General features: G+C 51.3%; 1 protein-coding gene across 4 annotated transcripts in view; it reads right to left on the bottom strand.

The window, feature by feature from the left end:
* Positions 1-1257: 1257 nt before the first annotated feature.
* Positions 1258-23709, bottom strand: part of CRTAC1 (cartilage acidic protein 1) — a 145038-nt gene continuing 122586 nt past the window's right edge. The window contains exons 12-16 of one of the 4 annotated variants that reach the window (XM_005602321.4): positions 14848-14993; positions 13442-13484; positions 10884-11027; positions 10409-10426; positions 9768-10000 (exon numbers count right to left, since the gene is read on the bottom strand). In XM_005602321.4, the coding sequence (XP_005602378.1) occupies positions 9993-10000; positions 10409-10426; positions 10884-11027; positions 13442-13484; positions 14848-14993 (359 nt within the window). In that variant the 3' untranslated portion in view covers positions 9768-9992. Of the gene's footprint in view, positions 4866-9717; positions 10001-10252; positions 10427-10883; positions 11028-13441; positions 13485-14847; positions 14994-23709 lie in introns of those variants that run through there. The other 3 variants (XM_023641320.2, XM_005602322.4, XM_001501238.7) reach the window with 3 other exon arrangements.

Below are 23709 nucleotides of genomic sequence, written 5' to 3'. Positions count from 1 at the left end.
TTACAGGAGCTCGCGGTGCCTCCGAGCGGTGGAATCGTGCACTGCACCCCGGAATCAAAGCGGCCTGGGCCAGAGCTACTCAGCTGCTGGGAAACTTCCCCACGACCCTAAAACCACCAGCCACTCACACCTGCAAGGACTCTTATGTGGCTTCTAGAGGCGTGAGGCAGAGATGGAGTCCTGTTGGTGGTGGCTCTTTCTCCCTGCAGCCAGCCCCTGGGGTGCTGCCTTTCTCCTAGGGGCTCTCGGCAGCCTGGGAAACCCCACCTCCCTTCTCCACAGCTCCAGAAGGACTTACAGCGAGGTGGGTCCCTGGCAGGAGGCACCCACACCTGGTTTTGGCTTTACTATTCACCAAGGATGAAGGCAATGCAACTACCACTCCAAGTCAGACTTGACTTGGAGCTCAGGCTTTAGGACAGGGGCACGTGGTGGACTCCCACAGCCTCAGTCTCCCCAGCTGTAAGCAGGGACACTAACACTTTACAGCATGTTTAGACCAGTGCTTCTCCTCCTTGGCTGCAATCAATGCCACCTGAGGAGCAAGAAAGGCCACCGATGTCTGGTCCTATCCTCAGAGATTCTTTTTCTTTTAAACCTATTATTTTTTCTTTTAAGATTGGCTCTCGAGCTAACAACTGTTGCCAATCTTTTTTTTTTTCTGCTTTTTCTCCCCAAATCCCCCCTGTACATAGTTGTATATTTTAGTTGTGGGTCCTTCTAATTGTGGCATGTGGGATGCCACCCCAGCATGGCCTGATGAGCAGTGCCATGTCGGTGCCCAGGATTCGAACCAGCGAAACTCTGGGCCGCCAAAGGAGAGCGCGCAGACTTAACCACTCAGGCACGGGGCTAGCCCCCCCAGAGATTCTGATTTCATTGCTCTGGCGTGCAGCCTGGGCATCAGGATTTTTGAAAATTCCTCTGGAGGTTCTAGTGTGAAGTCAGGGTTGAGAATCCCCGGTTTTGATAGTACCTGAGACCTCAGGAAAAATGTTTATTGGCTCCAAGAAAGCAGCCAGGTACAAAACGAGTACAAACTCTACAATTCCACTTAAATTCTAATACAGGCAAAACTAATTTACGGTGATAGAAGTCAGGACAGCGGCTGCCCTGGGATGGGGGGTGGAGGATGGAAAGGGGTCTGGGGGACTTCTGGGTGTGAGCAGAGCGCTGGTTACATGGGTGTGCTCACTTTGTGAGAATTCGTTGAGTTGTACACTTAAGATTTGCATATTTTTCTATATGTACGATATATTTCAATAAAACTTGCCAAAAAGGTTTATTGGCTCTAAAATTGGAAAAGAAAGCACAGAACTGAAATTAATGTTTTAATTACATAGCTACAAAACATAACATTATGTCAACCAGTCAAAGAGAGTTCAATTGAACTCGTGTGTGCGTGTGTGTGTGTAATTTAGTGTGGGTTGTGGATATATACAAAAATGTTTGATATGACGAGGGGTGGGGCCTCCAAAAGAGAAGGTCCCGGGTACCTAAGAAAATCTTAAAACAGACCAGGTTTATACCAGGAGCTCTTAACCTTGACCCACCGCCCCCGCACTTATCTGCAAAATGATGTACTTTTATCTGGGGATGAGAATCCACAGCTTTCAGCAGATTCTCAAGGGGGTATGTGACCCCCCAAAAGGTTGAGAACAGCTGGTTTTGAGGCGTCAGTAAGAAACTGGCTGTGAATGTGCCTGGCATGAAATAGGTGTTTGGTAATGTCAGTTTCTTTCTTTCCTCTCAGAGTCCAGCCTTTCGAGATTTCCACATGACCCTCCTCAGGCGACTTTGGGAGCATTTATTCTCCTAGCAGCGCCCAGGGCAGACGGTACCGAGCTCACAGCTCTTCTAAGAGGCCATTTAAAGGGTCTGTCATTTCAGCATCTGCTGGATGGCAGGACTTAGTGTGCAGCATCCTGGAGCAGCCCCGGGAAGTGCGGTTTCAAATCAGGGATGATGGAGGAGGTGGAAGAGCATGAAGGGGTCTGAGGGCTGCTCCAGTCTGCAGACCCCTGTAATTCACTTTACTATCCTGAGTCTCAGTTTTGTCATTTGCAAAATGAGAGCATTATGAGAATGCATCTTTGTAAATGATAATCTGTTTCTCCAATGCAAGATATTGTTATTGCTGACGTTACACTCAGACCTCATTATACGGTGGCCTCATGATTCAGATTTATAGCACGGTTTCAGATTCTTGCCTAGAATAAACAGATATTTATCCAAGGGTTCACTGATTCCCTAATATATGCCAGGAACATTCATATACATTATTATTCCATTTAGTTCTCTAACACTCTGGTGGATGGTTATATTTGAATTCTTGTTTTTTAGATGAAGAAACTGATGTTCCAGGGGATTAGGTGGCTTGACAAGCACCACAGCTAGTAAGTGTCAGAGCAAAGACTTGAACCCAAGTGTCCGATGCCAAATCCTGCTCTCGTTCTGTCCTTGTGTCACGGTCAGATGAAAGACTCCATTCTACCTGGATCGACTCATAAAGACAGATTCCAGACCCAGAGAGGAGCACGTGGGCAAATGCAGACGGAGAAAAATTAGCTTTGCAGGGGCATGAAGGGGCTAGTTATTTTGGAGTAATTCAAGTTATCGATGTCTGTAATGGAAAAGTGATTGGGGACCAGCTACCACCTGAGAGCAGTGTAGAGCAAGACCCCGGAAGGGGAAAATGTTACACGTGGCTCACAAGACCTCATGCACGGGATGGCCTTCTTCCCTCTGTCCCAGTTCCTCGGTGAACTCTGGGGGGCTAGGGATCTTGTCTTCATTTCCACCACTTCCCTCCCCTGTCCCAAGTGCCTGTCACAGTGTTTGGCCCTCAGCAGGGGAACAGGAAATGCAGCCCATCACAGGCAGGCAGGAAGAGACAGCAATATACAGATGGGAAATCCTCAGGCCCCTGGGCAACTTGCCGCTGAGATGCAGTTTAGACAGCCGTAGACAGGTAAGCGGTTCCTGAAAAGCTCAAAGGGCAGAGGCAGTGACCCCAGGCCATACCCCGCCCTGGGCGGTGGCTTTCAGTAACGCTGCTCTGGCTGTGATCCTGTGGCTCTGCTCATGATCTCTATCTGTCCTGGGAGGGGAGGGAAGGAAGCATCCATCCCAATCCCACTCAGGCCCTGCCCAATGCTCTCTGAACACCATTATTTTCAGGGTAAATCCTTGTGAGGCTGAGCACTTTGCCTGGAAAGTCTGGGACTGGGGCCCTAGAGAGTGAAGTACTATGGGTAGATGGATGGATGGATGGATAAGTGGATGGATGCAGAGAAGATGGGCACAGGGAGATGACTGATGGATCAGAGGTGAGCGAGAGGGCTGCTGGCTTGAGATGGATGCTTGCAGACCCTGGAGAGGCAGGTGAATGGATGGGTACCAATCGGCCCTGTACTCTGCAGTGCAGATCTAAATACAGGGCCAGTGCTCCTCAAAGGGAAGATGCTGTGCAACGTGGTCCCCAAATGAACTCCGCATTTGTAACTCTGAGTGATGGATGTGTCTTGTTGGGAAGAATTCTTATGGGTCGAACATGGTCCCAGTTAATGACTTATGGATTGTTGTAAAATCAGGCACTGCTAGAAGTGAAACCAGGAGGTTAAAGGGCCTGGAACAGATTTTATACCAATGCCAGCGTTTTATCAATCTGGGCACCGTACTGAGCACCTTACATACTTTATCTCCATGAAGCCTCACACAGCTCTATGAGGTGGCTATGCCTCTGTTTTGTGGATGAAGAAACTGAGGCTCAGAGAGGTGAAACAGCTTGTTGAGGTCATTTACAGAATGCATAGGTGGAGTGTCCATCTGATCCCAGAGTCTCAGAGTGAAGAGAAAATTTTAAGGATAGATGGAAAGAAGGAAGGAAGGAAAGAAGGAAGGAGGGAGGGCCATAGCATTTTTGGACCAGCTCTCTAAGAAAGGATGTGGCACTTTGGGACACAGGACACAGTCTGCACTGGGGTGGGGCTTTGAAACCTCCCAGTTTCCTTCTCCCTCTTTCCTCTCTGCATCTGCCTTCAAGGCCTGTACATCTTGAGCCCAGGGATCTGAAAGTGCAGAGAAGGTATACGTGGGGTTTACCTTCCTCCCTTCGGCCTAAGCTTGTCCCTCTGCCACGGTCTCCATGAACAGGCGGGGAACTTGGGTGAGGTTTTCTCCTTCCTCAGGCGCTCTGCACCCAGCTCTGGGGTGGAAGGAGGAGAGTCAGCCCTTAGGTCTTTTCGGCTGGGGGCGGTGGTACATTAAATGATTCTGGAGGATGAATCCTTCATGGCTGCTCTGGGGCTGGGTGTGAAGGAGGAGAGTTACCTTTACAGGAATTATTCAGGGCCCCAGACGCTCCTTCTGGCAGGCAGGCAGGGGTCCTGAGGTTCTGGGCAGGGACTTCCTGGGAAGGGGTGACACAGATTCTCCTTCTGTCCCCACCCTCATCCCCTATGCTCCCGACCCACCGCAGCCTCCCTTCCCCCAGCTGAGCAGGGCCCTCTCTGCCCCTGCTCCCTCCGCGCGGCTCTTTCATCCCGGCTGTGCTCCATGGTGCAAGCGTGCTTCGTTGTTACCTCGCTGGGTGCTCAGCCCCACTCTGTCTCTGTGTCAGCAAAATGGAAAGAACGAGCACTGACCCCTGGAGTTTTGAAATTGTTGATACAGTTGTGCTTCTGAAATCCTTTGAGCTTTCTGGAGAAGGAGGCTGGGATGCACTGGGGCTGAGTTCTTAGCACGGTGGTCTTTGAGCAGCAGGCAGAGTGAGCAAGGAGGAGCCCCAAGCAGGAGTCAGATTCCTGGCTAGGCTGTGGTCCTCGGTAAAGTCACTTCTCCTTTTTGGGCCTCAGTTTCCACATCTGAAAAGGATGGGGCAGGACTAGATGACTTCTCAGGTGTCTCCGGATTTATGATCTAGGATTCTGTGAGGGTGGAATCTCCCGGCCAGTTCACTAGTTCCCTGTGACCCCTGCTCTGTGCAGCCCAGTCAATGCCACACCCTCCCTACTCGGTTTACCTTATTCTATGATTATTCTCTCTGGGAATGCCACTGCATGAGACATAAGCTAAATGCATCAGCGCAGTCCAGGCTCTGAGAAGGTTCGCTCTGCTCCCTATGGCCATTTTCAGTCTTGAGGTCTCTTTCCTGCAAAGCTGTCAGCTCCCTGTGGGCGGCCAGTGTCCTCCACATCTCCCATGCACCCAGGTGACCAGGTGGGCCACAGCAGGGTGTGCTGGGAGGCACATGAATAGACCCAGGCTCTATCCTGAACTTTGCTACTTAATAATATTAACAACATTTCTAATTTATCAGGAGCTTACTATGTGCCAGGCACCATGTCAAGTGTTACATCATCTTGTTTGATACAACACCTCTGTGAGGTAGCCATTATCCCCATTTTACAGATGAGAGAACTGAGGCTCAAGGACAGCTCACCGGCTTTAAGTCTTTGCTCAAATGTCTCTTCCTCAGTGAGGCCCACCCTGAGCCACCCTGTTTAAAATGGCCTTCTGCCTCTATCCCGGCACTCCGGATTTTCCTTGATGCTGCCCTGACTCTCCCATAGCACTTATCACCTTCTAACATACTATACAGTCATGTGTCGCCTAACAATGGGGACATGTTATGAGAAACCCGTTGTTAGGCCATTTCATCGTTGTGCGAACATCATAGAGTGACTTACACAGACCTGGATGGAATAGCCTACTACACACCTAGGCTATATGGCATTAATCCTATGGGACCACTGTCCTCTATGTGGTCCTTTGTTGACTGAAACATCGCTATGCATCACGTGACTGTGTACTTTACTTATCATGTTGCTTAGTGCCTGCCATCCATCACCAGAGCAGGTATCTTTGCCGGTGTCATTCACAGAAGCATATCCCAAGCCACTAGAACAACGCCCAGCTCATAGTAGGTGTTCAATTAATGTATGCTGAGTGCCTACTGGTGGAGTGATTTGCCCAGGTGTCAGTTACCTGGAGACCGCACAGCACCAGGCTTCAGAACACAGGCTTTGGAGCCAGACACTTGTGGGTTTGAAGCACAGCTTTTGCTACTCAACTAGCTGTGTGACCTTGGGCAACTCATTCTTTCAATTTCTTTGGTGACAAAATAGACTAATAACATTTATTTCACAGGATGGGCAGAGATTAATGGAGACACATATGTAAAGTTCTCGGCACATGGTAGGCATTGCATAAATGTTAGCTCCTTTTCCTAAGGAGGGTTTTTTTCTCTTCTTGCTTCTCTCTTTTCTCTGATGGCCGACCCTTTGACCACTTCGCTGTTCAACAGTGATTCCTTAAGAGGACAAACCACTCTAAGTGAGGGTTTGCATTATCTGTGGAGGTAAACAGCCCATGCTCTCTTGCCCTCCTTCTAGGATGCACTAAGGAGACGCAAAATCAGCCCCTCACAGGATGTGGCTGGGGTGGGGCCCACACCAAAGGAGAGAGATGATGGCTGACCCAGGGAGGGAGAGAAGGGGAGGGACTCGGATTGCCTCATGGGCTGAGAGGCTGGGTGAGGGTAGCATTCTGGAACCTGCTTGAAAAACCCAGCTGGCTCCCTGAGAAAATGAAGCGTTCATCCTCCTGTCTCCACGCGGCTCTGGAGAGATGACCAACAGCCCTGTTCGGCGGCTGGAGTGGAATTCCTGCTTGGGCCGCAGTCCAGTGGCACTGGTCAGGCTGTGATGCCCAGACCCTGGGAGGGGGCCATAGCAGCCAGAGTGACACATAACAGAACTCCTGGCCCTCAGAATGGCACCTCCCCAGAGCAGGGCTGGCAACTGAGTAGATGCTTGAAGAGGCCACGTGGGTGATTCACAATTCTGCGTCCATGAAGACCAGCCAAGCTGGCCCGGTGAGGGAACTCAACCAGGTATTGCCGTCTCTTCTTGCAACTTGAACGTCGGTGATTGTGTGGAGACTGTCTCAGATCCCAGGCCCTCCAGGGACTTCATCTCTTCCTTCCCAACCCATCCCTTGACCCTGGGCAGCATGAGAGATTGTGGCTTTTGTGTAACCAGTTAGCCACCCCGAATGGAGAAGGAAAGGAGGGCAGTTAGAGCACAGGCTGGGGGCCAGACTGCCCTGATCAAATCCTGCCTATGTCTGCCCCAGCTGTGTGACCCCGGACAAACCACTTAGCTTCTCTGTAAAACTGGGATAATTAGAGCACTGTCCTCTTGGGACTGTTGCGAGGATTACACAAGTTAATTCTTGTAAAGCGTTGAGATCCAACCCAGACACGCCGAGCTCACTAAACGTAAGCTGCTATCGTCATTTTAAGGGGTACGTTCCTGGGAAAAGCAGTATTCTTGGGCAGAATAAAAATGGTATTATTATTATTATTATTTGGCTTTTCTCGAAAAATGGCAAGTTGTGGCAATGCTGGCCCGTCTTCCCGCTCTACTGGAGTGAGTCTCGCTGCCCCGTTCAGATGGGGCACAGCTCCTCCGTTTGCATAATCCCTTCTAGGCCCATTCCATTATTTGTCAGCCCCCTTAGGCAGCTGCTTTTTCTGTTACAAACTCAAGTTCAGCATAAGCCAACAAAGATGCCAGGAGCTTGAGTGGGGCTAGGGAGACAAAGAAAAGACTGAATGGCTGCGCTCAGAAGCTGAAGGCAAGCATTTGGCCTCCGCAGGCCTCCAAAGAAGGGGAATTAGAAGAAAGAGGGGATGGGAATCCTGAGCCTGCCCAGCTCGGGTATGGCTGTGCCCACCCACCTGTGGCTGGTCCAGCACAGACCAGTAAGAGCGCTTGGCTGAGCCCCTTGGCCCAGAAAGCCTGGACTCCTGGCCCACTGGGGAAGCCTTTATCTGGGGGCAGGGAATGTTGAGTTGGTTCCTCCGTATCTTTCAGCTTCGTATTTCCTCCAGCACAAACACCTTGGGGGCAGGGGACTTGACCCCCTCATTGGAGGGACTTTGTCACATTCTTCATGGGAGGGACCCAGTGCTTGACACACAGGAGATTCTCAATGAGTGCTTGCTGAATAAATATATGAATGAATGCAGAGAGCTTGCTTCTGGTATAGCAATCCAAGAATTTAGCTAGACTTTCTAGAAAGACCCTCTAAGTCCCATTCCCATCCCATGCACTGGGCTCCTCCATCTGGCTGGAGGAGGAAGTGTGGGGACAGCAGCCATGTCCCCTTCACTTACCATTGTATGTCCAGAGCCTAGCTCAGAACCTGGCACACAGTAGGTGCTCAACCAATATCTTGAATATGTTGAATGAATGAGTGACTCGAATGGGAATCCTCCTCACCCTGAAGTTGGGATACTCATCTTCACATCCTTCATATCTCACCCTGAGTTGGGATACTGTAGTTGTGCTCATGGCAGCTTGGGGGATTCTGAACTCCTCTTTGGAACTCATGTAGCACCACCCACAAAGCAGGGAAAATGACACAAATACACCGTTATAAGAAACTCGATGTGCAAGGCTCATGGTTATCACTTATGAGGCATCCTCTGAAGTTTGCTGTCACCCCAAATCTCATGTCCTTGGCAGGCTGTCTCGCTGCCTTATTTCTTGTGTCATGTGAGCAGCCAGTCAGTGGACACTGTTATCTTGTTATTTACCATAGCATTGGGAACGACCACCTTTGTGTGTTTTGGGTTTTACTTATCTCACTATCTCAGATCCATTTGTTCATTTCTAAAACAGAAGTATCTTCCAGAATGACTATGGGGAATAGTGTGAACAGTGACAGTGCTGTCTGTTACTCCTCTGACAAGACGATGTTGGGGAGAGGGCTCCAGCCTTGGCTCAGGCACCAGCCGGCTCTGTGACCTTGGGCAGATCACTTCATCTCTCTGAGCCTCATCTCTGGGGCCCTTGCAGATCTTTAATTCTATGTCAACACACAGGAGTGGGCTTCCCAGAAGTGGAGTCATTTTTAAGTTGGTGGATGGTTTTCTGTGAAATTGTAGCTGTTTTTATTTTAAAACTTTTCATTTAAGCTCCTGTTCCAAGTATAAAAACAGCACCAGCAAAGAGGAATTCATATTTTGTGATTTATTGGGAGTATTATTATTATATCAGAAAATGGTAGGGTTTTTTTGTTAAATATGCTTTTAAAAGGCTTGCTGCCTTCTTAAGTGTGATTTTGTTATATCTCGGGGAGACGATTTTTCCCCATGAAGAATAGATCTGTGATTTATAACAAACCTTCACTACCGAGGCTGGCTGGGAGAGTATTCTGTCATTCTCAGAGGGTGCTCTGGCCGTAGGGGCTTCCAGGTTTCCAGGCATATTGCCGAGGAGACTAAGTTGGAAAGCTCTTTCTAGAAATCAGGGTAATGTGAGAGTAGCCATGCCTATGTCCAGCCACACACTGAGGGGTCTTAGAATGGAAAGGGCCCTTAGGGATATACCACCCAACTCTCCTTTCGTTTGGATTAGGGAAATTGAGGCCCAGAGTGCAGCAATGACTTCCCCCAGGGAAAAGGCCCTTAGTACTCCCTCCACATCTGCCCCTTGCTCATCCCACATTCCTCGCCTGGTCCCCACCCCAGTGCCCTAAATGTGAGCATTGGTGTGCATACCCAAACCACTGCTCAGCCCCTTTCTCTGTCTCATGATTTGCTTTCCAAGTGCCACATGACGGAAGGGCTGCTGCTCATTCAGCATTCTAACCAGCATCTACTTGCCCCAAACACACTTTTTTTTTTCCACCAGCTAGGCACTAATATCCAGCAGAGAGTTTATTGGCATAATTTCTCCAGAAAGAGGCTGGAAGACTTAGCAAGTTCAAACTTTAACATTTTTATCAAGAGTCCCACAGGGCCACCCTTTTCCCCTCCCCTCATCACCACCAACGCCGATAAGGCTTTCTCTACCACAGGAAGTCAGGGCGCACAGAGTGGAAACAGCACAGGCCAAACCAGCAGGCACATGATACATTATCCAATCAACGGAGCAAGCAGCCACCTGGGAGCCATCTTTGTTAAGGGCAAAATAAGCCGCTCATGACACTGGAGGATACAGAAAAGACAGGACTATCTTGATTCTTCTGAAGGAGTGAGGGAGGCTGGGTGGGGTGGGGGGAGACTTTCCTTTTCTGTTTTCTCAGAAAACATGCAAAGAAAGGCTTCACAAACAGCTAAGGTGACATAAATATCAGTATCTCCCAAACTTCCCTGTTCAAAGATGGCCACCCTGCTGTCCATTCAGAGGCAGCGTGGCAGGATCTACTGGGTGTGGAGAGAGACAGGCAGCAGGAGAGATTTAGTTTTCCACAAAGGTTGTTAGTTTTGTTTTTTTTTCCTTTATTGATGGGATTTAAAGTGCATATAACTGAAGGCAAAGTCCAAGACTTAGAGAAAGATAGGAGGCCCGAGAGAGAGGCTCAGAGATTCTAAAGGCGGCAGAAGGATACCCACCTAAAAAGGCCACTTGAGCTGCAAAAAGGATGGGGTGGAGAGATAGAGAATGGGAAAAAGAGAAAGGAGGTGGGGGTGGGGTGGGGGTGGGGGTAAGCATTTGGGGGGAAGAAGACAAATATCAGTTCAGAAATTCAGACAAAGATGAGTAGTAGGAGCTAGTTTACATCCCAGGTAGGAAAAGATGGGCTGATCTCAAGGTATGAACATTAGTTTTAGGAAATGTGAGAAGGGGAGAAATAAGAAGAGCAATGGCTTCCAGCCAGGACACAGCACCCCAGGGGCCCTTCAGATGGTGGCAGTTGTGGTCGGGCTTCTCTAAGCCTCTGTTATGGTCTTCCTTGGAGACCCAATGGGGACACAAGGAGACTCCATCCAGCCAGGAGAAGACAGAGTTTGGGGACCTTGATCTGGGGCCTCCCCAGTGGAGGGCAACTGTCCTTTGCTACTGGACTGTGGCCGGGGCCTCACTCACCCACACAGGCTGTGCCATCCTCGTTGGGCTCATAGCCCCGACTGCATCTCTTGTTGGTCCGGCACCTGTAGCTTCCATATGTGTTGACACACACGGGCTTGTCTCGAGGGCACACAAATGGGAACTGGATGCATTCGTTTGTGTCTGAAAGTTGAGGGGAGCCACTCACTGGGGAGGTGTGGGGAAGGGGGTCCTAGCCCAGGCTCTGCTGCCGCCCCGCCACTCTGCGACCTTGGGCATGTCCCTTCTTCTCTCTGGGCCTCAACTTCCTCACTTCAGTTCCTTTGGCTGGCTCCTCCTGTACTTCACCTCTGCATGTTGGGGGTGCTCAGACGTGGTCCTGGGTCTTCTATCTATCATCCTTTCTCTAGGTGGCCCCTTCATACGTGGATGACTCTAGACTTATCTCCAGCCGCGACCTCTCTCCGGGGCTCCAGACTCATGAATCTGTCTAAATGTATCTCAAACTCAGTAGGTCCAAAACGGAACTCTAGATACCCCCAGCTCTCAAACCTCTTCCACCTCCTGTTCCCATCTTCCCTAACTCAATCAACGCCACCATCGTCCACTCAGCTACTCAAGCATAAATTGGAGTGATCTCCGATTCTTCCTTTTTCCTCACCCCTGAAAGCAATTTAACAACCGGTCCTGTCAGTTCTGCTCCACAGTACCCCTCTCGTCTGTCCACCTCCTTCTCCCTCCTCTGCCACAGCCTCTTCCAAGCCAGCACCAACTCTTGCCTGGATTTCTGCAGCTGCCTCCTGACTGGCCTCCTGGCTTATGCTCTTCCCTCCAATCTAATCTACAATGTAGCAGCCAGAGTGATCTTTTGAAAATGTGAATCACATCATGCCACTCCTGCTTAACTGAAAAAGGCCCTAAGGACAAAATCCAGACACCTTGTGGGGGCCTCAAGACCCTCCTTGACTGGCGTCTAGCTCCTCCATCCTCTCCAGGCACCTCGGCCTCCTTCCTGTTCCTTTCACACACCAAGCCTTTTTTTCTGCCTCATGGTCTTTGCTCCTGCCCTTCCCTCTGCTGGGAAAGCTCTTTCCTCAGCTGTTTCTGTGGCCAGACCCTTCTCGTTCTTCAGGTCTCACCTCAAAGGTCCTCTCCCTGCCCACCCCATCTAGAACAGTCTCCAGAGAGCACCTTACTTAAAGGGTTCTTAACTCACCTCATCTAGCTGGGTGACGTGTTATGGTCTGTCTCCCCAACTAGAATGAACGCCCCTCCAGAGCAGGCTCTTGGCCTGCATCCCCAGCACCCGCGTGGGGCCTGGTGTGTGGGAGGCACATAAATGTCTGCTGGATGACGACAAGGAAGAGGCGGCTGGACTGGCCATCTCATAGGGTCCTTCCAGTACACAGGAAGACACTGGAATTTCTGTGTAGATGCACGGTCTATTTAGAGTGGCCAGGGTGGGGACAGGGAGAGTGGAGGGCACAAATTTCCTCCTCAAGCCATCCTTGGAACCATACCCTCCACTTTCTCACTTGTTGTCCTTTGCCCATGCAGCACCCTCCAGTGAAACACTTTCTCCCCTTTTATTGCCTGGCAAATTCCTCTACATCCCTCACGTCTCAGCTTAGACCTTGCTTTCTCTGGGGTGCCTTCCTGGACCCCTCTAGACTGGTCTAGGGCTTCAGTTTTATGCTCCCACAGCCCCGGCCCCTCCCCACTGCAGCCCTGCTCACACTGTGTGGTCATTGCAGTTTGCTTGTGTGCCCCTCCTATTGGCTCTAAGCTCTATGAGGGCAGGACTGTGTCTGTCTTGTTTACTCTTGTATCTCAGTAGCAAACCCATCCCCCTGGGGCTGATGGGCAGCTGCAGAGTGGTCTTGGGAAGAATGCTGCCTGAGGGTCTGAAGGCAGGAGTCGTCCTTGACCTGAGCCCTCATTGCTGGTCATTGGGATGGAAGACATTGGGTCGAGGGCCTTCTGGATGCTGAGCCTCTAGGCTGCCCCTCTCCCACTCCTGGCTCTTAGGGGACTCTCAGAAGGTCACTGGCCCTCACAGAGCTGCCTTCCTGGCAGCACTGCAGCACCCTGCCCCCAAGTCCTGCACACAGCCTCAATTTCCCTTCTGTGCAGTGACCACCGTGCACCCCCTGGTTTGCTCCAGTGCCCCCTGGCAATGCCCACTCTTGCCTGCCAACACCCCTGCTTGCTGCTTCACTGGCTGGTCAAGCTGAAGCCGCCAGCTCCCCATGGAAGATGAGTGTCCACGCCAGCCAGCAGAGCCCCCAGTAGCCAGGCCACCCTGCGAGAACTGTCCAGGCGACTGTGTGCCTCCCTCTCTCTGTGTTCATGGCAGGGAAGCACTGCCAATGCCCAGGACCGCAGCGATGCAGCCTGCTGCTTGCTAACATTACTCCCACCTTGGTGAGTCACATGGCAGTTGTCTTGGCATCTGCAACCCCAGGGACAAACAACACATTCCCCTCCCCACCTTTCCACCCCTTGTCTGCAACCTGAGCCTTGCCAGAGCCCAGGCTGACATTCCCCAGAGAGATTCTGGCCTCTGCCCTGTCCCCTGGTGCCTGCAGGCAACTCACCCATGCAATGGCCATTTTCCTGCTGGGAGAATCCTTGGCCGCACTGCAAGGTGGGCAGAAGCAGAGACACTAGTGAGTTGAGAAGATTCCATCTCAGGTCCCCTCCTAGTCACACTGCAAAGCAGCTGTCACCCTGACCCCAGAATGAGGCATGCTCTTAGCTCTGGGCCTATGGGGAGGCCCTCTCCCTGCCAGGACCCCTTCCTCTGCACTGAGAATAGGAGACTGGGGGGCCAAGAACAGATTCAGTTCAAACTCCTGCTCATTCCCCTCATGCGGGATCCACGCGCCTGAGCTGGGACACCTAACAGAACCTGTCCCTCCTGTGACATTGGCTGAGATGGAGGCTGGGTCTCAGTCAAGGCAAAGTGCAATGAGGGCTGGAGGTGCTTTCCAAGGTGTCTGCTCACTCCCTCACCCGCTTCTCTGAGAGCCTTCCCCACTCACAGGGGTGGCGCCTGCAGGCCGGGCTACAGCCCTCCTCCCTGGGCAGGGCCGACTGGATGAGGGGTGGACATCTCAGCAGGAGGAGGGAATCAAAGGCTATGCAGCTGGAATTTGAACTAATTGAAGCTGACACCGGGAATTGGCAGTCTGGTCATGCCAGGCCGTGGGGGCTTTGCTGTGCCTACAAGGAGGTCTCGGAGACAGCGGCCTGGTGGCAGGGCGGAGGCACTGGAAACATAACCCTTGATACGAGACAGAAAATGTCAACTGTCCATTCTGGCGAATGAGGGAGGGCTGGTGGGATTAATGGAAGGGCAATGTCTTCCCTCCAAAGCCAATGCACTAATTACAAAGGTCCTTGAGCTCCTGGGGCTGAGGCCACCGAGCTGCACAGTTCCTACTCGTCCTGAGCTTCCCTTGGATTCTGTGAGCTCCCCTGGAAGCCTCCTTGTAAGTCCCCTCTTCTGTGTGAGTTGAAGCGGGTTCCCGTTATTTGCAACCAAGTGATCCCCATCAGAGTTAGAACCCAGAGCTGCTCCTCAACAAGCCCCTGGAGACCCTGCCCCGCCCTCAGAAGCAGCGGAGGGCCTTGTCAGAGACTTTGAAAGAGGGAGGGACACAGGAGACCTGGGGTCAATTCTCAACTCTGCTCACAACTGGCTGTGCAGCCCTAGTGGCTTCTTTCTCTCTTGGTCTCGGTTTTCCTCCTCTGCAGAATGGGTGCAAAAGTACTTGCCCTGCCAATACCCCAGGATTTCTGTGAGGAGCAGAAGAGATGTGGGGGTGATACTGTTGTGCAGACTACAGATGGAGGGATCATTATGAAGCCCGCCCTTTGCTGGGAAGATGTCCATCGTCCTAGAAGTGTAATCCACAGACTCCTGGGAATCCCGCTTCAGCCCACAGGGTTGTGGGTGGGGCCTGCTTTTCTGACTATGAGGCCCACACGCCTTTCTCACCTCCAGTGGGGCTGGGTCCTGAAGTCTGTCCTCATCCCGGGGGTAGGGGATCTCCAGCACCGAGTTCATCTCCTCACTGGCTACGCTCCGGCTCGCCATCTTGCCATCTGGCCATGTTACCTCCACGCTGCTGGCCTCATCCTTTCCTGTGGGACGGAAGGCGAAAGGGTCAGCAGCAGAGGAGAGCATGGGGTGGGGGGATTCTCAGCAAAAGTATCATCATTCATTGAATAAAGAATATGGATTGAGCACTGTCCCAAGCGCTAGGAAAATAGAGAACACGGCAGAGGAGGTCCTGCTCCTTTAGAGCGACGCTGTCCGATAGAACTGTCTGCACTGATGGCAATGCTCTATATCTATTCTGTCCGATATGGGAGCCACCAGCTACAAGGGCTGTCGAGCATGTGCAATGGGACTAGTGTGAAAAGGAACTGAATTTTAAATTCTATTTGATTTTAATTAATTTACATTTAAATAGCCACACCCGGCTAGTGGCTAGCATGTTGGACAGCGCAGCTCTAGAACTTGCATTCTAGTGGAGACGCCAGTCAGCATGAGGCTGATTTGGGGAGATGGAAAGGCCTGGTGGTATTCAGGTTGACGTGGGAGACCTGGCTTCAGAGCTTGGCTGGACCACTTACCTGGTGTGTTGGAAAAAACATGGCGGGGGGTGGGTGTCCAGGGCACGTGCAGATGAATCCCAGCTCCGCGGCTGGCTTGCTGTGTAATCTTGGGCATGCCACTATTTATACTTATATTTTATTTATTTATATTATTTACTTATAGCCTGCTAGGGGCCAGGCTCTCTTTCGTCACTGGGAATGTCCCTGTTCTCAGGGAGCTTCCACTCTTGTGGAGCTGGACAGGCAAACAGATGAATAAATAGATAATGTCAGATATTGACAAGCTCTGCACAGAAAACAAAAACAGGGCAGTGGGATAAAGAAGAGCCGGGGGTTGGCTGGGGGCCTTTTCTAGCCAGGGCGGTCAGGGACAGCCTCTTGGGGAGAAGGTGCTGGAGCTGAGCTCTAAATAAAAGCTGAGGTGATAAAGAAGCAGAAGGTGGAGGGCACAGGAGAAAGACCACTCGACAAGGCCGAGATGTTTACAAAAACTGATGGGGAAGCTCAGAGAATATTCACGTGAATCCAACTACACACATCCTTAAAGCAACGCGTAACACCACCAGCAGAAGGCAGGTTGGAAAGGTTTGTCAGATGTTTGGGGATTGTCAAAGCCACCTGCTCCCCGTGTAGGTAACAGGCCGTCACTGCGGCAAGGTCAGGCTAATGGAGACGGATTGGGGTGAGGAGGAGGTGAGGGGGCCTCACCTGCAAGGAGAGGCCGTTCTCCTGGTCAGTCACCCGGGAAGGAGGGCAGTGCTTGGCCCTGCTCGGCGGGTAGGAGAGAGGGTGCAGCCCCTCGCTACCACCCACCAGGGGTGACCAGACATGGGCCCACAGCGCTAGGGGGTCCACAGATCCATACACTCCCCAAGCATCACTTGTGGGCTGAATAAATAATACGTCACCCACATGTATGTGCTACTTTCCCCTTAATGTATATAGATATTGTTAGAAAACCAGTGAAACTGAAAAGGGCTGTTTAATTTATGGCAGCTTTTGGTCATTACTGTCCATCAGTGGAGTTTAGAATGATAGCTACTATGGGGGAGGGGGCAGTCTGTAAGCATTTTCATGTACAAAAGGGTTTCCCATATTTTAGAAAAGTGTTGGAAGCCACGTCCAGACTTTGAGAGGGGTCTGTGTGTAGAGTGCTCCGTGTAGAGGCCCACTCTGGGGTGGCGGCTAAGACAGCTTGGCATAGACAGACCCAGCTGCATCTACCTCCGCAAGCCCCAGGATGCCAGTGTGGGGATTCTTGAGGAAGCAGCCACTTTCAAGCCTTATCATCCAGCTTTCTGACCCTCCCAGTGTTTGATTCCCTTTTGCTCCTCGTGCCACTGGCCCCTGCTGCCCCCCATACCTTGGGTCTCCAGAGAAGTCTCATTGGAATGTTCCAGCCTCGCTGCTGTGTTGCTCTGTGCTGTGAGTTAATGAGGGCAGGGAGCAGCTCACACCCCAGAGGTGTCAAAGGTGAGCAGCCCTTGCCTCTGCGGGCACAGCAGGGCAGCAGCACCAGGGAGTGGCTCCCGGAGCAGAGACTCCCACACGCATTCAGCTTCTCTTCCCACAAGGACTACCCTTTCAGGTCTGGCCTTCCTCGTCCTAGGGCTTGCTTCATGAATCCAGAAAACACTTCTCATAAACCCCTGTTCCCCCACACCTGTCTTCCACAATAACTCCTTTGGAGAAGGGAGGTGGAAATGGGATTGGAGATGTCAACTGCAGACCCTTTTCTGTTTTGAAGTAATCTCCTGAGGCTCAAGAGATTTGGTATTTTTAGGGTGTACAGTGCCCAAATTAAGTGGCATAGGTAAACAGCAAACATTTTACCATTAAAAAAAAAAGAGACAAAGAAAAGCAAATGTTTCTCACCTAAGCCAACAGAACAGCTACATGAATACATTTTCCAGCCTGACTGAAGCGCCACAAATAACTCTTAAGAATCGCCGAATATTCATAGACAATTGCAAATTTACATCTTGTATTTGCATCGCATGGTTCTGAGTCCTGTTTCCTCCCTTCCTGCAGACCCAGAGAGGGGCGGGGGCTATAGGAAGCCATGGAGAGCACGTCTCAGCAGGACGCCCTCCTCTGCCACTGATTATTTTGCTGACTTGGGCATCCTCTCGGGGCCTCCATTTCCTCATCTATAAGATGGGGGTGTGACCTAGAATTCTAGCACTCCTGGGAAGGACCGTCCTTCTTCCTTGGAACGCGAGCCCTGCCTTGGCTGACTGTCACCCTTAGCATCCCCATCCCCATCATCTCTTTGGCGTGAGGGACACCCTGCAGTCCCAAAGGGCTTTCACTTGTGGCAATAATACTAGAGAACATGTACCCCAAACCACACCAGCTGACTCTCGGTGTCAGTGCAGTGGATCCTCACGGCAGCTCCATGAAGAAGGTACTAGTGTCATCATTTCCATTTTACAACTGAGGGGGCTGAGACTTGGCAGGTGAAGGGAATTGCCCATCATTACCCAGCCTGATCCCAAAGCCCACGTCTGCTATACCCTGGTTCTACTGCCCACCCCACCCCACGGGCCAAGCCTGGTGCAGGCATCAAGGATTTAGCAGGAAGGAGACAGCCCAGACACCATCCTGCAGCAGCTGAGTCCCGTGGGGGCAATGAACATAGTGCTTATGTCATAATAAACGGGGAAAGTGCAGCCACAGCACTGGTACCACTTGCTGAGACAGGTGGCTGTTGAAAGTCATTCATTTGGGTATTGCAGGAGGAGTAAGAGTTGGTGAGGCAAAGAACGGAAGGAAGGAGCATTCCAGGCAGAGGGCACAGCACGGGCAAAGGTACAGAAGTACGAAAAGGGCCTGTGTGTTTGAAGATCTGGAGAAGTTCAAAGTGGGGAAGTAGACTGACTGTGAGAATGTGCATTAGGAGGGGTGGGTGGGAGAGGAGACGGGGGAGGGACTAGCGAGCCTTTGCAGGTATGGTCGGCTTGAATCTTCCCGACTACTCTGTAAGGTGGGTGTCCCCACTCTCCAAACGTAGACATTGAGGTTTGGCAAGGTGAAGTGACTTGCAGGTCTCTGAGCTAGGACTGGAACCCAGGCTCCTGTCCCCAGGCCTGGCCACTCCCTCTGCCCCAGACATCTCAAGTCTTCACATAGCCGCACAAGCAAGGGGCCTGCACGAGCAAGGGGGCCCAGCTCCCAGACACTGCCCACGGGGAGCCTTTAAGCTCATCTGTGCATCAGGGAGCAGGGTCTCCGGGCAGAGGAGGCCCCACCACCCAGCACAGCCATGAGGTCAAGAGCACGAGGCAGTCGCCTCCGGCAGCTTTTAAAGGACAAAGGCAAAGGAGGCATAGAGAATTGCGCTTTTCAGAAGAATTACAAGAAAAACAGATGGTGGGAATACAGTTGGTGGAATATTTTTGCACTTTAATCAAGCAATTTTTATGTGGGCCACTGAATTTTCCTTCCCTAAATGGGCACCAGCCAGCTTGCAGGCAGCTCTGAGTCACCTGCAAAAAATTCACTGAAATGAAGGCTGTGTGTGTCTGTGTGTCCGTGTTGGGGGAAAATGGTGGGGTGCTGGCCAAGCGACTGAGCCCCCAAGTGGGGGCTAATGGGGTCAAGTAGATTATTGGGACTTGTTTTTATTTTCTGGATTTGGTTGAGCTGCCTCAGCCCTTTGCCAGCTAGGAGATGGAGAGCCAGGGTGTGGGACATGCAGGGGTAGGTTCAGAGTAACTGGGGTGCAGCAGGCACTCAACAAGGGCTGGGAGCAGAGACACTTATTTACGAGCCTGGAGGGCTGCCTGCACCAGGAAGAGCAAGGCAAGGGGCCGCCCAACAAGGCCTGGGGCTCCAGTGAACCGGAGTGGGTGGGGTGGGGGCTGATGTCCCCAGAAGGGACGGACTCTACGGGATGAAGCTGAGCACACTCTGCGCAACAGAATGGGCCCTCTGGGAACCCAGTGGAGAATGACACATCTGGTGAGGTACCTGAGTTTTTATTGTGTGGTGCGATGCAGCCCAGACCCTTGGGAGGCGGGGAGAACACGTGAGGGTCTAGAAGCTGGGTCTCTAACCACAGCTCCCTGCCGACCCGGCAAGGCCTGCAGCGTGGCGTGTTCTCCAGCCAGTGGACGATGCTGCGGGGAAAGGAAGTGCCAAGGAGGCTGTCTGCTGGGAGGCACAGTGTGTGCCCACACACACACACACACACACACACACACACACACGTTGCATGCTCTCCACACCCTGCTGCAAAGGCAGGAGGAGGCAGGGGTGACTCATGGGGAGAAGAAGGGAGCAGGGTCAGCTGGGGTGAGCAGGAGCATTGTGAGTGCTGGCGGGGGGCCTCCTGCAGCCCTCTCCCGTTCAGTGACCTCCGCCTTCCAGGACAGCCTCGGGCTCCACATCTACTTCTCAGTCCTTGGATGTCAAGGCAGGCCTTTCTTGCATTTGTGTTCTGGAAATGCCCTTCTCACCCTCGACACCACATAATAAACTGCTTGGGACGGGAAACCATCGAACTGGCCGTCCATCGGGGACCGGCTAAATAAATTACGAACGCCGCCACACAACAAAATACTGCGCAGCACTAGAGGAAAACGAGGCAGATAGGGGCAGACTCGGAATGATGTCCCGGATACATTGTTAAGAGAAAAGAAAAGCAAGTTTGGAAATAATAGGAAGAGTATAATCCTCTTTGTTAAAAAAAATCCCAAGGAGATTAATCCATAAGTGTGCTCCTATGTATATTGTGTGTATTAAAAGCATATCAGAAAGCCTGAAACTGGGGTCAGGCCACCCGACCACTCTGTCCCCTCCCCTCCACATTCCTCATCTCCTGACTTGATTCTGCGTTTTCTTTTTTCACAGCACTTAACATCTGCTAACACTTTATATGTAATATAAAAGTTATGATGTTTATTCAGTGTTGTTTGTTTCTCCTCCTTCCGCTGGAATGGAAGGTCGCCCAGGGCCAGGATCTTGGTCTAGTCAGTGTGTGGCACACAGCAGGTGCTCAGTAAATAAATGCTGACTCAATGAATCAGACGGTCCTGGGGGAGGATGAAGGGATAAACGTTGGCTTTTTCTTAATATTCCAAACACAGTGGTGAGATTATGGGTTATTTTTACTTTCCTTTTTATGATATTATATTTTCTAATTTTCCTATAATCTATATGCATCATTCTTACAATCAGAAAAAAAAATAAAGGCTTCTAAGAACAGGGGCAAGCACCGCCCTCCCTGTAGTGTCCTGGGGCGGGGACCCTGCCCCTGCGGGGGGATCCAGGGCTCCTCCACAGCCCTGCCCTCGCTCAGCAAAGCCTGGCTTTGGCTTTCCCAGCTCTGCAGACCCCAGTCTTTTCTCCCTGGCCCCCCACCAGGCTCTGGGTGCCCCCGACGGTTTGGCCCTGGCCTCCTTTTCTAGGTTCCACTCCCACCAGAACATTCTCGTTCTACGGACACACTGAATACTCTCACCTCTGGGCCTTGGTTCAGGCCAGCCCAGCCCCTGGAATGCTCTCCTCAGCCCCCATCCATGCCTCCTAAATTCCTACCATCCCTCTAGACCTAGTGCTAAGCTAGACCCACTTCCTTGGGAAATCTGCCCTATAGCTGACTTCTGCTCTGGTCCTCTCAGCCCCTGGGCCAGTGTGACATGCAAATCTGCCTTGCACAAGGGCTCCTGTGTCCTGCGCCTCCTTCACTGGACTGAGCCTGGAGGGCAGGGAGCATTTCTCCTCTGGCTCCTCTGTCTCTTTCCCACGTCTCTCTGCATCTCTTCATCTCCCCCAGCCCTTGCCTCTGTCTGTTTCCCCACTATTCTCCCTCTTTTCTCAATCCTTCCTTCCATCTGGCCTTCCCAATTGGCTCCCTCTCTTCCTGCCCCACTGCTGGCCCTTCCATCAATCAGGAAGGTCTGTGCTATGCTAGATCCAGGAAGGAGATCCTCCCAGATGCGGATGTGGGGACCTCAGAGCTGCAGGGATGGAGCCCGCCTGCCCCTCACTGTGTCCCAGGCTGCTGGCCCTGCTGCCTGCTGAGCCAGTCCGGGAGTCTCACGGCCTGGCCCAAGGCTGACCCCTATGGGCCGGTCCCCCGAGAGCAGCCTTCCATCAGCGCCTTTCTGGGTGGATCCAGCAACAGAGAGGAGCCTGCAGGGGACCTGTGGAGCAGTCTGAGCCAGAGTTCAGACCCAGAACAAATCCCGCGGCCTTGCAAAAAGCGAGGATTGGCAGTCAGGAGGGGCCCTGACTAGCCGCAGCGTTCAAACCCCGAGTGTGGGAGGCAGACAGTCGGGAAGAGGCACAGAGGATCTCGAGCCCCCACGACCCCACCAAATGACCCAGGGCAGGGGAGAGACCCTGTGAGGCCATAACACGCGTCTTAAAATAGCAGAGGCGGCCCATGGGATGTGGGGAAGGAGAACCCAGCCCCAGTCCTGGACTCACCACTGGCTTGCTCTGTGAGCCTCAATTTCCTTATCTGTACAATGGGGTGGGAATTGATGTCTAGCCAGATACCTGGATAAACGTCCTACCTATGATACCCTGGCAGTCACCTTGGTGTAGACAGCCTCACTTGGGTCACCTGGTGACTGAAGGGATGTGGTTGTCCAGTAACAAAGAGGTCCTTGGCTGGCTCCACACAGAGCACCTTTGGGAGGTCCCGCAGTCAAGGCACAGTGGTCAAGAACTCAGACCGAGACGTCCAAGGAGCTGGGGTTCAAATCCGGCCCTCCCCACTTTCCAGAGGTGTGATTTGGAGCAGGTTACTTAACCAAAGCCTCAGTTTCCTGACCTGTAAAATGGGGGTGATGACTCCTAATTCATCATGTCGTAGTGAGAACTGAATGAGATACCTTCACACAGCTCTTCGCCCAGGGCTGGCGCATGCCAAGTGCTCTGTTACTGTTGCCTACTGCTATTTTGCAACAGAAGATTAACTTGAAAGTCATCTCATACCTTTAGGGCCAGCAGAGCAAAGGGCTGCCTGAAAAGTGGTGGGCCTCCAATGGCAGGCCAACCCATCCAGGTGAAATAGTCTAAGAGCACGCTCATGCCACAGGCCCGGGGTCCTGTCAATATTTATGCTTCTGTTTCAGAGCACACAACTATTACGAGTTTCCTATACAAATTAGAACAAAAACACACAGAAGAAAATAAGAATCATATAGGCAGGTCTGTATTTGAATCCCAGCTGTGAAATCTACCTCTCCTGTGACCTTGGGCAGGCTTCTTAATTGTTCTGATCCTCAGTTTCTGCATTTGTAAGATGGGGGTAAATAACGCCCATCTCACAGGGTAGGCACGAGGATGAAATGAAGTATGAAGGGAAAGTGCCACGGGGCCTGGAAGGAGTAAGAGCGACTATACTAATCCAGCCACTCAGAGAGAATCACTGTTCACGCTTTTTGCATTTCCTTTCAATTTTTTTCTACGCACATCTGATGCGCGTATAATATTAACATACATATATTTACTAATTTGAGGCCATATTGCTTGTTCTTTTTATGTTACTATTATATCACCTCGTGAGGTGCTAACACATGGGGAAGGATGTCTGATTTTGAACCTGGGTATATTTGACTCAAATGCTTTCTAATTGTGTTTTAGTAAAGACACTCTCTTGTCTTACTAAACGCAAGACACTTTTGTGTCTTACTAAAGACACGAGATTGTGATTGTGTTTTCGCAAAGACACTCTTGGCTCCCCCACAGTGTTTCTCAACATTTTTTCCATGATTGCCCTTCCTCCTCGGAAACCTTTTCAGACTTTCCCCCCCGATTCCCTCCTCCAATGCATTTCTTTAAAAACATTTTATCTTGAAATAATTATAGGTTCAGAGAAAGTTGCAAAGATGGCAGAGAGAGATCCTGTGTTCCTTTCATCCATTCTTCCCCAACGGTTACATCCGTTGTAACCACAGCACGATATCAAAACCAGGGAACTGACACAATATGTGTCTAGTTTTATGTTATTTTATCACATGTGTAGATTTGTGCAACCACCACCACAATCAAGATACGGAACTACTCCATCACCAGAAAGATCTCTGTTGGGCTGTCCCTTTATGGTCACCCATCCCTCTCCTTGTCACCATGCCTAACCCCTGGCAACCAGTGATCTATTTCCTGTTTCTATAATTTGTCTTTTTGAGACTATCATATAAATGGAATCATCACTATGTGCCTTCTTGAGATTGAACTTTTTTTCCGCTCACCATAACGCCTTTGAGAGCTACCCAAGTTGTTA

The sequence above is a fragment of the Equus caballus genome, chromosome 1 (assembly GCF_041296265.1).
Source record: "Equus caballus isolate H_3958 breed thoroughbred chromosome 1, TB-T2T, whole genome shotgun sequence".
Taxonomy (NCBI): domain Eukaryota; kingdom Metazoa; phylum Chordata; class Mammalia; order Perissodactyla; family Equidae; genus Equus; species Equus caballus.
The sequence above is the reverse complement of the archived record's forward strand: the minus strand, read 5'-3'. Positions and strand labels throughout refer to the sequence as shown.